Source organism: Medicago truncatula, chromosome 3, assembly GCF_003473485.1.
Source record: "Medicago truncatula cultivar Jemalong A17 chromosome 3, MtrunA17r5.0-ANR, whole genome shotgun sequence".
Taxonomy (NCBI): Eukaryota; Viridiplantae; Streptophyta; class Magnoliopsida; order Fabales; family Fabaceae; genus Medicago; species Medicago truncatula.
In genome coordinates, this window is record NC_053044.1 from 34,894,680 (window position 1) to 34,910,646 (window position 15,967).

At 33.3% G+C, this 15,967-nt stretch overlaps 1 protein-coding gene across 1 annotated transcript; it reads right to left on the reverse strand.

Annotated features, from left to right (window-relative positions):
* Positions 1–5,160: 5,160 nt before the first annotated feature.
* Positions 5,161–8,552, reverse strand: LOC11406671 (coronatine-insensitive protein 1). The gene is made up of 3 exons (XM_003600809.4): positions 7,673–8,552; positions 6,443–6,932; positions 5,161–6,240 (listed from the first exon to the last, which is right to left on the reverse strand). Exons 1-3 carry the CDS (start codon positions 8,158–8,160, stop codon positions 5,413–5,415), a joined length of 1,806 nt encoding a protein of 601 aa, XP_003600857.1. The 5' UTR covers positions 8,161–8,552; the 3' UTR covers positions 5,161–5,412.
* Between the last annotated feature and the right edge of the window lie 7,415 nt (positions 8,553–15,967).

The following is a 15,967-nucleotide window of genomic DNA, read 5'->3' on the forward strand; positions in this document are numbered from 1 at the left end:
ACATGAATTAAATATGAATTTTTATATTTTTGGCGGTAAAAAATTCATATTTAATTCTATATTTTTTTTTTGAGTGATTTTTACAATATTTCATACATTTTTGCACAATTTCATTAAAAAATGCAAAAAATTACTTAAAAATAGGGACCAAAAGTAGCGATTGAAAATTTTATAGGGACTAAAAGTTGAAGGAAAATTTTAGAGGGACTAAAACGAAAAGTTGATATATTTATAGAGACCAAAAACATATTTAACCCTAAATTTTTTTGTAGGTTGAAATTAGAATGTGCCAAAAAAAAATCATATACCTACATACTACTAGAAATAGTCATCATGAACAAGCTCCAACGAATTTTTTTGTTTAAAACTTTTATTTTTATAGAAAAGATATAAATTAATGCACTAAGCGAACAAGAGGAAGACTATTACAATTACTCTTTAAAAATAATGTCTAATGAAGGACTAATATAATATAATTAAAAGATACGACAAAAAAGGTTTCATTATATAACCTTGATGAGTTAAGAAATCTCCATAACAATTAAGAGTCGGAGGAGATCGAGAACATCTTCAGGAGAGGTTTGAGATAGGAGATGGAGGTCGATCTTTTAATGACAACAGATGTCGCCAACAAAGACCATGAAGGAGTGCACACATTTCAGCAAAAATAACATTACATTAGTTTTGCTCAAGTTGCAGTAGAAGTCTTTGATGAATTTTCCTTGATAATCACAAATAAGTTCTCCACAAGTCGGATTGTCATTAACCCAATCACGCGATCCATTAACATTAATTCTATAGACACCATCAGGATTCTCAATGAACTTGACCTCTGTTGGTGGCTCGATCTATATACTCATATCATGGGTAATATAACTTGCATGGTAGATATGCAATGTCACCAATTTAGCATGAGCTCTGAATTTTGGGAGCAGATTAAGGAGTTTTTCTCCTTCCAGAGGGCATGAACAGCAACCTCAAACCACTTTCAAGTCATATTAAGATTCCAAACCAACCATGTATAAAGGTCAATACTAATGAACAACAAAAAATATTTGGAACTCAATTGCAGAGTTTTATGTTTTAAGTAAAAAGTTTCAACCCAGTGTTTAAAAATCTTGAAGATTAATTGCCAATGAAGTCAAGAAAATGCAATATCATATATTCAACGTGTGGACTTTTCTTGTCGAAGCACTTCTTCAATGTGAAGAGTATATTTGACTTAAACAGGGAAGCCAGACTATGTAAAGGGAGGGTGCTAGCAGATCAATAATCTGTGTATAAAGCAGATTTACCAATATTTATTCTTTGTAAGGTGAATTTGGAACTTGTACAAGAAAATCATCTACATAGAGCACATGAGAAATCATTTTCATGACCAAAATTCATCAATTGAAACCATAAACTCTCTCAAACAACTTATGAAAACTTGCTTATAAGTGTGTCATTGGTCGTGAGTGGTGAAGGTATGTGCTTTTTGGATTAAAAAAAATCAATTATGGGCTTTTATAAGTGTTTAGTTATGAGTTATTTCTAAAATAAAAGTTTAACTAAACTCAGGCTTATTTAATATAAGCTATTCTAGAGAGTTTATCTAACTAAGCTTAAAATACCTTATAGACATGTAATAAGTTGTTTCCATAAGCTCTCTCAAACAATTTATAAAAGCTTCATTATAAGCTGATCATTGATTTGTTTTGATAAGCTATCCTAGAGAGTTCATGGTAATAAGCTGAAAACAGCTTATGGACATGACATAAGCTCTCTCAAACAGACCCTGTTTGGATAAACAGGTTATTTGCAGTTTCTAGCCCAAGTGCTTATCATCATAAGCACTTATATATAAGCTATTTCCATATCAAAAGATAAAATGAAGTTAAAATGTTTTCGTATAAGATACAAGTTGTTTTCGTTGGCTATCTTGGAGAACCTGTGAAAATAAGCTGTAAACAACTTATGAACAATGTTATAAACTGTTCTCATAAGTTCTCCCAAATAGTCTTGCAAGTACTTATGTTAGTAGATAAGCTCAAGTAAGTCAATCTAAATAGACCTTTATGCGGATGCTGCTGAGCTTGGTGGGTACGAGAATGCGATACTTGATGCCAGTTGCTAGAATATTGCTTCAAATGATGAAATATGGCATCAAGTGGCTGAGTCCATGGTAGATTGATTCATTTCCATTATTATTTTTTTTGAATGGTTTGGCTTCATAGGAACTTTTAATATCTTCACATGTTAAATACGGTGTGAAATTTTAGTATTGGAATGATAGCCAAGTTGACTGAATAAGCTGGAAAGTGGGTATCAAGTAACTATGATATGCTCCAGTCATAAAATGAATTTGGTTCTTGATATTGTCTAGAATGAAACTTGAAATATTGTCTTCAGCAATGTGGAATTTTGTAGATACCAATGATTATAGTTGATTGGTTCTGACTCCTGATTCCTTTGATTTGATAAAATAAGAGAGCATAACAATTATAGCTGAATATGGCTTGACAATGCTGAATATGTATTCAATTTTGTTCTTTTAATATTTTGATGCAAAACAATTATTTCTGATTAACTCTGATATACTGTTATTCTGCAGGTTCTAAATTTTACTTATGTGGTGGTTTTGAGACTGACATGGATTATGAACACACCTTACTTTGCAAGGTGGCTCAAAAAGTTATCCTGAAATGCTTTAGAGAAATATCAGTCACTCATTGCATGTTTGCAACTTCTGTACTGTGAGCTTTCTTTGCATCATTGCTATAGCCTATATAACTCAAAGAGAACCCGTTCAATGAGACTTTCTATGTGGAGACAAAATTGTGTACATCTATTTATATCATCATTTATCACTCTCACTTCATTAATCTAAAACATCCAATGGTACACAACCTTACATTCTTCCAAAAACAAAATACTAGCGGTGATTTGTATGTGGTAGAATTCCATTTTATGAATGCATGTTTTCATGACCAATACTCTAAACACTAACTGTATACATTTACAAAATTTACACGTTATTTAATCATTCTAAGGTCATATGCAGCAACTCATTGCAAAACCTGATCAAAGATTCATATAGCTGCTGATAAAATCAAATATGAATCACAACTAAATAGTAGATGAAGGAAATTGGTCGACTTGGTTATGAACTCAACCTCACAAATTCTGGCCATGGTTTATAAGTCATCTTGAAAATTTGATTATAAAAACTGCTCTAAATTGGTAGCAACTAACTTGAATAATTGAACTGTACAAGCATAATTTCACGACCAAATTAGTTTCGATGCTTGTGAACTATCAGTAGCAGTGTTTGAACCACTAGCCTGGCACTAGCTTTAGAGATCCAGCAGAAAGTTTAGTGGCATTCCCTGAATTAATTTGCAAAAACTATCTATGAATCTCTGGTAATCACAGAAAACAGAACAAGAATCGATATATACTGGACATTTATGAATCTTCAGAAACTAGACTGAATATTACAAGGCATTGTAAAAATTAAAATGACATGAGGTAATTTGTTTTCAAAGAATTTCATTCTCAAATAAGGAGATTTGTCAGGGAACAAGAGATTCCAAAACCACAGACATATGGCTGCACTGATGTACATTGCAAAATAACAGGTAAACAAATAACAGATCATGCTAATATTGTGATACATATCTTGTGATTTGAAGATATAAGCATTTGACAACCACTGACAGATGAGAAAACTTGTTGAAGTGGAAATTAAATTAAATATAGAAAAACAAAGAAGGATAACAGCAACAGCAACAACCAAATCTTAGTTCATTTGGGCAGGATCAACTACATATGAACCAAACTGTGCTATAATGACTATCATAGATTATGCCCAATCTATAGTCAACCTGTTGACCTCTATGCTGAGTCTTAATACTAATTTCAAAAGAGGGATAACACCTAATTTCAATAACTGAAACTTACCTGGTCAGAGCAATGGTATGTTGTGACAAAAAAATTGATTAGGTTGACAAAATAGTACCAAATTATCTTTGACTTCATCTCCAGCGAGTAGGGTTGGGAATAGGCCAGGCTGGCCTGTGGGCCTACGGCCTGGCCTGGCCTGTAGATAGGCTTAGGCTTTTTAAAAAGTCTGTTTAGTTAAATAGGTCAGGCTTAGGCTTCCAGAAAAGTCTATTAAGTCTAATAGGCCGTCCTATTAATACTTATTTATTAAAAAAATATTTTTTATATTAAATAATTGCATACATTAAAAATATAAACATCTTTTTCTCTATCTATCAGTCCCTAAATAGGCTTTGTTGTTATAGGCTTTTAAGTAGGCTTTAATTTAGTTAAAATTTACTTGTAGTTAAATAGGCTTTTAAGTAGGCTTTAAGGCATGTTTAGCTTATTTAGTAGGCCAAATGAACTATTTGATGGCCTTAATATAAAGTAGGCCTGTAAGTAGGCTTTCAGGCTAGTCCAGGCTTTTAAATAGGTCAGGCCAGGCTAAGAAAAACGGCCTATAATAGGCCACAGGCCAGACTCAGGCTTGTAAATTTTTTCGTAGGCCAGGCTTAGGCCTATCAAAGCATGGCCTGGCCTATTCCCACCCCTACTAGCGAGAGCCAATGTGATGCCAACCACATTTTCTTCCATTATAAGTGTGGCGGGAAGAAGGAAAACCACAGCCATCGGAGCCATGTAAAGGACTACTTTCTTAAACAGGGATTACTCAGATTCACAATAATGTATTTCAAACATGTATAGAACATATTCAGACTATTCTGTTTTGTACTTATCAATGTTGTCAATAGTGGAAAGTGTTGCTGTTTGAGTATTTAGATTGAACTCTTCAATAAATTGAAAACATTAACTATCTCCAAAAGACAAAGTTGAGCCAGTAATAGCCAAAAGCACATAAATCCATTTAACAAGCTCCTTGTTGAAGAAAAAGAATATATCCATCAAACTGGTAACACAAAATTAAGTTAAGAAGTTCAGCAATAAGGATGAACAAAAAATGAAGTTTTCATAAAAATAAAATAAATGTCAAGAGGATGCTAAAAAACAACAGTAAAATAAAAAATACTAAAAATGAAGTATTCAATCAATGTCTCAGATAGTGGACCTAACAATTTGCATATCTAACATCTAGTTTCCAATTTACTATTTCTTTAATCAGGTGCAAGCAAAGGCTCTCAAATAAAAAATATGAATGTAAAGGAAAAACAGTTGTTATTACAATATATTTACAAAATTGAGAATCTTGGATTTAAAGGGAACAAACTGCATAACTGGTAGACTCATTTCTGGACTACAAAATGAAAACGTGGGCTTATTACAAGACTATTATTGTCTAGGGAGTTGCAGAGCAAAATGGGAACCCTCAATTACAAATACAGCAGGAACTTACAAACAAGAAAAGCAAAAATTGGTGTATACACAACTCTAGGCATCAACATACGCAACAGGGTTCAATGGTACAACAGAATTTGGAAAATCTGATCTCAGGCCAGCAAGAGAGTAGTATGCAAGAATATGAGCTGGATGCGTAACAACCTGAGGCTCATCCGGATTGACATTGTTATTGACAGCAACTTGCCTAGAAGGAATTAACTCAATGTTCCAAAAAGGGCGAGCCATTGCCAAAAGACCACTTCCAGACGAAGATGCACCATACCCTTGAACCCACAAGTACCTAAGAGAAGTCAATCGTGTTGCAGCAATTGCAAGCGCATGCTCGCTGAAAAAGGAACATCCTCTCATTTCAAGTTTCTGGAGACTAGGACAGCCATTTGAGAACTCCAAAAGCCCTGTATCAGTTTCCCCCACATACCCTAACAGCATCCACCTCACATTTTGACTGTGTTGGCCAATGTAACCAAGACCAACATCAGTCAAGCCACCACGCCGCAGATATAATGCAAATCTAACAAGCTTGTCACACCCCATCAGCAAAGCCCGCACCCCGTTGTCAAGTGGCAAATCTGATATTCTCTCTGCGTGATCAAGCAAGACAAGGCGAAAATCGCAGAGTTTCTTCAAGTGAGTGCCAATATGTTCCAGAGATGCATTTGTAATATCGGACACATACACAGCCAAATATTCAAGTTCTGTACACCCTTGTGACAAAGCAATTAATCCTCTGTGGGACACGGTACCTTCTTCATCCTCCAATCCTTGGTCATCATCACCTCGTTCAATCCTAAGTCTTTTTAACTTCTTACAGCAGTGACCAAGAATCACTAATCCTCTATCTCCAATTACATTTCTCGTCTGTTCATAAGGGAAGATATCAGTTCATAGTAAGAGACTAAGAGTATATATTAATGTATATCAGTTGTGAGGAATAAAACTCAACCACACAACCACATTTTTTTTTTGAATCAGCATATATTATTGAAACACACACACCACATGTGAATGATCAATATTTAAATTTTGAAATTTTAATGAGCCAAGATATACAGGAACTTACCTCAAGGACTTCCAAATTTGGGCACTTTTGGATCAACATACAGTGATCCTCTGTGTCTAGCATGGCATAGAGGAGATCCAATTTTTTTAGTCCAGCTGCATACGGAAACGCTATTGGCAATTCATTCTTTCCAATGTATGTTAGACCCAATCGGCATAACTTTGCCGGTAACATTAAAGCAGTGTATCTTTCAGGTTCCTCGTTGTAGGTGCCACCAGAGAATTCTTCCAGAGCAGTTGCATTGCGGAAAAAATTCCTAAGATCCAAGATTTCACAATCGGTAATCTTTACAGACACCAAGTTTGGGCAATTCCTGGCTAAAAGCTCGAGGTCCTGAACTTTGACTTCAACATCTGTCAAGTAAAAATTTAGAGACTCGAGAACCGTGTTATTCATGGCAAGCTCGTGTAGCCATTCGTTCTCATTTTCTTCATCATTCTCAACATTCTCAACAATTGTGCTTTCCTCCAAAAGCAAAACTCTTAAACTCCTGCCAAAACCCAAAATTTACAATTAGTCACAATAACCGATAACTGCTGGCATAAACTTACATGAAACAATGTCTCGGATCATTGTACTTGAAATAATCATACTACATAACAATTTGTTCACCGTAAGACCATTGATAACCCTGCGGAATTTTATTCAAAAAACACGGTGAAAGGATGATGAAAGGATAAAGTTTTAGGTTTTAAATATGGGAAATGGGAATTATTTTATTTATTATCATAAGGAAAAATTACAAAGACTTCTGTGACTATGTTCCTCACTAATCACTACTAAGTCCAAACAAATTGGTCACAAAGTTTTAGTCAGTAGATGTATCTTCTTTAAACATGCTCCAAAATGATCAATCACTAAAAAATTCTATGAATTTGAAAAGGACAAATTTCTAAAACAAGAAAAAAACAAGCGAAATCAATGTAAGGTTAACCATCAAATATTTTGGAAACCCATTAGAGATATAACAAAAACAATTACCACATATTGGTAGTACTATAAATCTATAATGATATAATCCAATAGTCAAATCTGTCACATGACGCACCCATAAACAAAAACAACTAGATTTATTGAGCAATAACATAAAAAAAATTGAACTACAAGAATACCAAACCAAATAAGAACACTTGGCGTTCAAATTAAGCATTGAAATCTCAAAAGAACAAAACAAAGTAGTAATAAAGAACTACCGAACAAAACTTTCATGATTAAAATAACTTTTTATACCTGCAAAAGCGACCAATATATCCAAGACCTTTTGTAGAAAATCCAGAACATTTCTCAAGCTTAAGAGACTGAAGAACATGACCACGCGATTCAGCAAGAATATTAAGATCGGAATCTTGAACAATCATCCTCCGAAAATGAAGATTCTTTAAACAATCAAAATACTGAGAAATTTCGTTAATCCATGGCGTAACATGACCTCCCCAATCTTCAGGAATCAAATTAAACATCGCTGCACGTGGTTTTCCTTTCAGTTTCAACGACTCTAGATGTGGAAATCTACGACGGAGCCGCCACGGTGTTGTGGTGTAACAGAGAGCGATGGTGACGTGTTTTCGAGTCATGGAATCTAGCTCGTGCCATCGTCGGCAGACTTGTGAAACTGCGTCCCGGTCTTTTGGATCGGTTATGTAAGGGATTACACAGTCTAAGACTACGTCGATGATGCGGTTGCCGTTAAGTCTTACGTTCCGATCTTCTTCCGCCATAGATAGATCTAACGAGAATTTGAAAAGATCTATATATATATATATATATATATCAGTTTTAGATGAGTTGGGTCTCGAGGTTCACCAGAGTCGGGACAGACGAATCTAACTCAACTAGAGATACTTATAGACTGAAGTCAACTTTGAAAATAAGATTGATATAGAGATTGAAGAGATAAGATTGGATGAGATGAGAAGGAGGTAGTTACTATTGTAAGGGTGGAAACGATAAAGGAGAAAAAGGTAGAAAGTTTTATGGTTAAGTGGAAGAAAAGAAAGAAGAAGGTGAGGATGATGATAGTGTTTTTTGTGTAAGTGTACTAATCTTTTTTAATCTTGTTGTTGTGAATTATGGTTTTGAGAGAGAGAGAGAGAGTGGTATACTATTGGTGTGGTGGGGTTGAAGGGGAGGGAATGGAGGAAACGACAAAACTTGTTACAGAATTCATTGGTTACGTGGTGTGATGTGACACGTAATCTTTTCTGTTATTTGATGGTTTGAGATTATTCATTGGAGGTGGTAATTGGTAATGTGATACTGCCATACTGGTGCACTCTTTCCAAGTTGATTTACTTGTTTATGTGTACGATGAAACTAAGCAATGAGATACTTTAAAGGGAATTAACCTTATATGACAATTTAATTCTAGAAAGAATAATTTCAGTACTATGGTATTTTTAGAGAAATATGAAGGTTGAGTCCTCTTGTTTGGGTTCCTAACAAGAGTGTACTTAAAACCAATTCAAACCTAGATCAAGTATTCATTCATGTAAATGAGTTTACAATACTGTACTTAAATTGAGTTTACCTAAATGATGTAAAGTGATGTACGCAAGTGTAGGAAAACTTACTTTAGTTTACATAAGTCATTTGAACCAAGTGTACATAATGTAAGTCATATAAATCGAGTAAGGTGTTTTTTTTTGGTTAATTAAGTAAATGGTCTCTATAAATATTTAAAATTTTATTTTTAGTCCCTACAAAATAAAATTATACTTTTTAGTCCCTATAAAATTTTTCATCAACATTTTTAGTCCTTATAAATTTTCCATCAGCATTTTTAGTCTCTATAAAAATTTTCCATCAGCATTTTTAGTCCCTAAAATGTTTAAGGAAAATGGCACAGGGACTAACAAATGTGATTTTATTTTGTAAAGACTAAAAACAAAACTGTGAATATTTATAGGGAATAAAAACTTAATTAACTTTGTTTTTGTTTTTTTGAATAATCTGAATTACAGTTGTTTATATAAATTGAGTTTATGTAAGACATGTGAATTTATGTAAAATTCAATTTATGTATACCAATGTAAACTTGATTTACATGACTTAAACTCAGTTTATGTATGTTATGTGAGTTTACATAAAATAACTACTATGTAAACTCAATTCACGTAAACTGTAACAATCAGATTTTTGCTAGAATTATTTTTAATTGTTTTAATATGTGTTTATATGTGCTTGTGTGTGAATTTTATCATAGGGTGCATTTTTATGGGTTTTCGTGTTGGGAGGGTAATTTAGTAAATTTATGATGAGGATTATTTTTAGTGTTTCAAGTGAGAACCATTATTTTACTAAGTTACTAGTGTGGTAATTAGTTGTGAGCCGGTAAGTGATCGTTGTTATTATTTTACCGTTAAGTGAGTAGAAACATTTTTGAATTAGTGAATGAGTGAGTTAAGCCCACTAAGGCATTAGGGTTAAGTCCATTTGAAAAGAGCCTATATAAACTCTTGTCTTTAGATAAAATAGATCTTCATTTCATTTCATTAGAATTTTGAGAGAGGTAGAGAGAGAAAGTTCAAGAGAAGAGGAAAAGGGTTAGAAGGAGAAAAGCTTGAAGAACCAAGAGGTGATAGAGATTCTAAGAGTTAAATTGAAGCTTTTGCTAGGATTATTGCTAATTGAGGTAAGGGGGTTAGATTTCAATCATAATCAATTAGTTGTAATTTTTCCTTAATTGTATGCTTAAGTGTACTGTCAAAACGGGCCGGCCCTAGCGGGCTTCAGGCTTTAGCGGGCCGGACCAAAAAGCCCGGTTGACAAAACAGGCCTTGAAATATGCTACCTGAGCCCGGCCCTACACGGGCCGCGGGCTAAACGGGCCTGCCCGTATTAAAAATTATATATTTTTTTATTTTAAAAAAGTACTATAAAACACTGCTATAATTTTTTTATAAATAATATTTTTAATATGTTTAAATAATGTCTAGCACAAAAGTAAATTGTAAACATTTTCGTACAAACGTCGTAAACTAAAACGACGAGGAAAATGATTTTAAATAAATTAGATATGTTATGGTTATAGATATTTATATATTCGATCTTTAAAACTATAAATAACGAAATGAATAAATATAATTTTATATTACATTTATATTTGTGTTAATTCATTGAATTTTCACTTTTGTTTTTTACTTTGATAATCAACTAAGTAAATAATTATTTGAAAAATATATATAATTTATAGAATTTTTTTTTTGTTATGCGGGCTAACGGGCTACCCGTGGCCCTTCGGGCTAGCCCTAATGGGTACCGGGTTTTTAAGGGCCGGGCTAAAAAGCCCTATTAAAATTCGGGCTCAATATTTTAGGCCCAAGCCCTATATTTATTCGGGCTAAACGGGCCGCCCTATACGGGCCGGCCCGTTTTGACAGCTCTACTTAAGTGCTTAATTGAATAAGTGATTATTTTGCTCTTAGTTGTTGAAATTCGTGCTCTTGTTATGATGATATGTTTGAATACATGAAATTGGTGATAATTGAATTGTTGTTGGTGAAATTGCATGTTCATAGTATGTGAAAATGATATATTGTGAATTGTGCTTTAATTGTTGAATTGTGATATGTTGTTGTTGAATTGTGATGAGAATTAGGTTTAATTGATGTTGTTGTTGTTAAGAGATATTGTTGTTGATGATTCATAGCTTGAGTGTTCATAAATCATGAGTTTGTGATGTGAAATAAGTTGTTGTTGTTGGTTTTGTGAAAATTGGTTAATTTGGTGAATTATGTCTAAATGACATTTGTTTTCATGTTTGATGTGTTCTTGAGAGCCCTTTTAAGTACTAAGACCTGTAAACAAACTTTTGAAACATATTTGGGCGTTGGGAGATCAAAATTGAGAATTTTGGGTGGAAAATGGTTGAAACCCGAAAGTTTTTCCGCAGAACTGATGATTGTTCGCTTAAGCGAACGGTAAGCGAACAATCACAGTATGTTCTGGAACTTAGTCACTTAAGCGAACGGAATGGACGCTTAAGCGAACTAGCCTAGTTTCAGCAACTTTTGATTTTCGTTCCGGGCTTTAGGGGGCCAATCCGAGCTTTGTAAAACACTCCTTTCAACTTGTTTAATCTCTGTTTGAACTCCTAAACCTACTGGAACATGATTTACTCATTCAAATTTGGGATTTTCTATTTTGGTTGAAACTTGAACTTTCGATAATTTCGGTTTTGTCGGAAATGAACTTTTGTGAATTAGAGGGATTACAAGTTGGGTCTACAGTCCATGTGGACTTAGGCAAGGCTTGTAAAGTTGGAATCATGTCTTAATGACACCAAACTTGATTTTCGGGTGGGATTGTGGAATATGTGAACTTTGGGTTTTCTTATACGAACTTAGGCTAATCTTTGAACTAATGTTTAATAGTTCGTAAGTGGCTTAAACTCATGACTACATGATTGATTAAGATTGAATGATAGGTTTCCAAACTTGAACAAATTACTTTGCTTTGAAAATTATCAATGTTGGCCGTTTGACACTTGATACGGACCTTGTCGAAAATGATTCTTTAAAGCCGTTTAACTTATAAATCTTTCGTGAATAGCTTTGTATGATTAAATAAAGTTATGTGAGTGACTTGTTGTGTGTTGGATATAATGTTCATCAAAAGGTATTATATTTCATCTTTACTTGGAATGTGGGAAATTCATGTATTGATATTGAATTGTGTGAAGAAGATGATAATTGTAGATACATATATATTGATTAATTATGATGTTGTTGGTGAGTGCATATATGTCAAGCAACAGTGAATTGTTGGTGAATGAATATATGCTAAGTGTTGGTGAGATTGTGGTGAATTGTTTGTGTGAACATATGCATTGTTGTTGAGACATATGTTTATGCATACATGACTGATGGTGACGGATTTTATATCCAATGTGGTGAATGGTTTGTGTGAACATATGCATTGTTGTCGAGTCATATGTTCATGCATTCATGACTGATTATGATGTTCAGTTGGCATCATGGGGTGATAGCCTAGACATTGGTGATGACGGTACCGCATGCATCTAGAAGAGTCTAGAACATTGCATGCATTTAAAAAATTGATGAGTCGTGTCATAATTGAATATGTGACTTGGTTAATTGTACATTGGTGAAATTTGGTGAATGTTGTGATATGTGGATTGGTGTATATATGCAATGGTGGATTTTGTTGATGGTTGTGAATAATTGAGCTATGCTCTAATTGCATGTCTTACTTGTTTGTGGTTATACACTTAGTAAATCAATTTGATGATGATTGTTTTGATAATAATGATGAGTGAGAATTGTATATGTATGTATATGACTTAGTGATTCCTTTGATGATGATGAATTGCATTTGTTGAGTTAAGTATGACAAATGAAGAATAAGGTGAGTAATCCTTTCATTGATTGATGTTGATAATGATGAGCTTAGGTCGATGATTTGATTAGTGATTGAATATGTTGTTATGCTATGTTAGTAATTTGATAGCTTGAAATGTATGTGATGGGGGATAATAATCATGTGATGCTAGTATTCTACGAGGGATGGTTATGTATATGTGTTATGCATGAATTCTTGCATGTTTATGTTTGTTTATGTTGATTATGATTGATGTAAAGCTTACCCCCAATGGTTTTTGTAACACCCCGTTTTCCCAACATAAAAATTTCATTCAAATAATCAGAGTAATCATCACAAAACGGAATGTCACACTTCTAAAAATCATAAACGGAAATAATTAACTAATTATCCTTCAAAATTCAATAATATAATAATTCATACTTCGCAGCGGAATTTATTTCATTAATAACTCAATCAACTTCTAATCATTATTAACTTCATATTCATCGCATTATATACATCATCACATAGCACATAATAATCAAATCATAACCATCATCATATAACATCATAAATCATCACATCATAAACATTACTTTGTAGCATAAACAACACAACATAATCATAATCTCATAATAACATAAACAACACAACATAATCATCAACAACATCATAACCGACATAACAACATCATAATCAATATCATAAACAACATCATATGATCTTTCATCAACAACTCAAGGTTAAATAACAACTTAACAACGACGACACAACTTCAACTTAACAATGCAACTTAGACTTCTTATTCATCTTAGACCATCTCGTCAAAATGCAACTACAACCTCTTAATCATACATGTGGTACCAACCAGGGCATCAAGCCCTCAACGTATAAGCGTAAATAGGCTCACAGGACATCAAACCCTCAACTTACAGGGCATCAAGCCCTCAACATAATAAGCGTAAATAGGCTCACAGTGCATCAAGCCCTCAACTTATAGGACATTAAGCCCTCAACATAATATGTATAAATATACATTACAGGGCATCAAGCCCTCAAATGAGTATGCAATGGACTCAACATCTTACGACTTAACAACTTAGACATCTCATATGACTCCAATAATTTGGATCAACATCTTACAACTTAACAACTTAGACATCTTAATGGTATTAATTCATCACAACAGCAAGACAACATCATTTAAACATATGCAGCAAGTCACCATCAATAATAATCATCATATATAACAATTACAACTTCATATCAACGTCTTTCACAATATATAAATATTTTCACATTTAATCATCAAAGTAAATCGATCAGCAGCTCTCTCTCTTCTTGGTTCTTCTCTTCTCTTGACTTCTCACTTCTCTTGGTTTTCTCCCTTTTTATATAAATCCTTAACCTACTTATTTTCTCTTATTTCCAAATCCTCAATATTCTATTCTAATATATATATATATATATTATATATATATATATAATATAAAATATTTCTATAACAAATAACAAATATATCTCTATAACAAATATATTTCTATAACATATATATATTTCTATACCAAATAAGAAATATATGACTACACCAGATAACATATATTTCTACACAAAATAACATATATTTCTACACCAAATAACATAATATTTCTACACAAAATAACATATATTTTACTAATAAATATCAACATATAACATAAAAAAATATCACTCTTCTAATTTCCAAAACAGTCTCCACAACTTAATCTTATTTTATTTTCAAATCATATTCTATTAAATAATAAAATAAGTCACTTAATAAATCAACAACACATCACAATAATCATATAAATTACATAAGTCGTAAAAATAGACTCTAAACTCAGTAAAATATTCAAATAATAAAATAGGACGTTACAATTTTGACTGCCTACCTGTCTGTATGGATGAGTAGACGAAGTGCATGATTAGTTGCTTTGGTGAGTTGCTTGGATAGCGGGAGCTATCTCTGTTATCATTTCCTTAGAGTCTTAGGATATGCTCTAATCTAGGATGTCTGTCTTATAATTATTCTAGATTGTTTATTCTAGATTTATTTATGTTGTGGAGAATTTTCGTGACGATGTAATTGATCTCATGGCATATATACTTTGAGGTGTATGGTTTATATTCGCTGCAACTGTTGAGAATTTTTATATATGCCTGTTGTTTGGATTTTGTTGATGACGTGGCGTCTATTTCTTGAATATTTATATTATTCGCGTGTTTTATCGCTTTAATAGAAACAGGGCGTTACATAAACCACTTAAACAACAAAAACTCATGAACGATTCCAAACACAATCGACAAAAAAGAAATCGAAGAAAAACATGAAAAACATCAAAGGAGCGTAATTTCACTATGAAAGACCTTGTAACTCAACCTTTAATCTTACATTGAGATTGAGCTCACATCCATGGTTGTTGCAAAAAGAAGATAACGGGAGATGAAAATTTATTCTTGGCAAATTTAGATGCACAAGGACAATTTCTGTATTATTAATAAATTTTAATGAAATGTGGGTGTAGTTGAGAATTTTTTGGGTGTGGGTAAAAATCTCCAACACCTTAAAAAAATTATTGAATTGCTTCCATAAATAACTTTGTATTATTGCATTCAACAACATTCATTTATTTTTATATGCTTTATTAAATCAGATCCACAAAAAAGTTGATATATATATATGGTCTCTTAATCCCATGTACCTAGTTCTATCCACAGGAGCTATGGACTGAGATATGAACTCAGCCCAAGTTGGCCCAATAGCTTTTAAGACACTTCACGCTTTCAGCTTTCATGTTTGGTAGGTTGTGGACTGGGTTATGGACTTAGCCCAATACTTCTTAAAGCGCTCCAACCTTTAAGGCTTCATGCTTGGGGGTTGTACACTGAGCTATGGACTCGGGCCATATCTATATTGTGGCTTATACCCAATAAGAGAGATAGACAACCCATTATATGAGCCATGTACCCTCTTGACTTAGGGGAGAAGGTGAAACCGACCCTAAGCGAGGTTTTAGGAGCAAGCAAGCTAAACTTCATAAGCAAGTAAACATGCAAAATATTAGGAATACGCTGCTCACTCACCACCCAGGAAACCCTAAGCTTCTCTTGCATGTAGGAGTTACTAGCTAACCCTAAAATCATTCCCCCACGCACCAAAAGTTTACCACATACATATAGTCT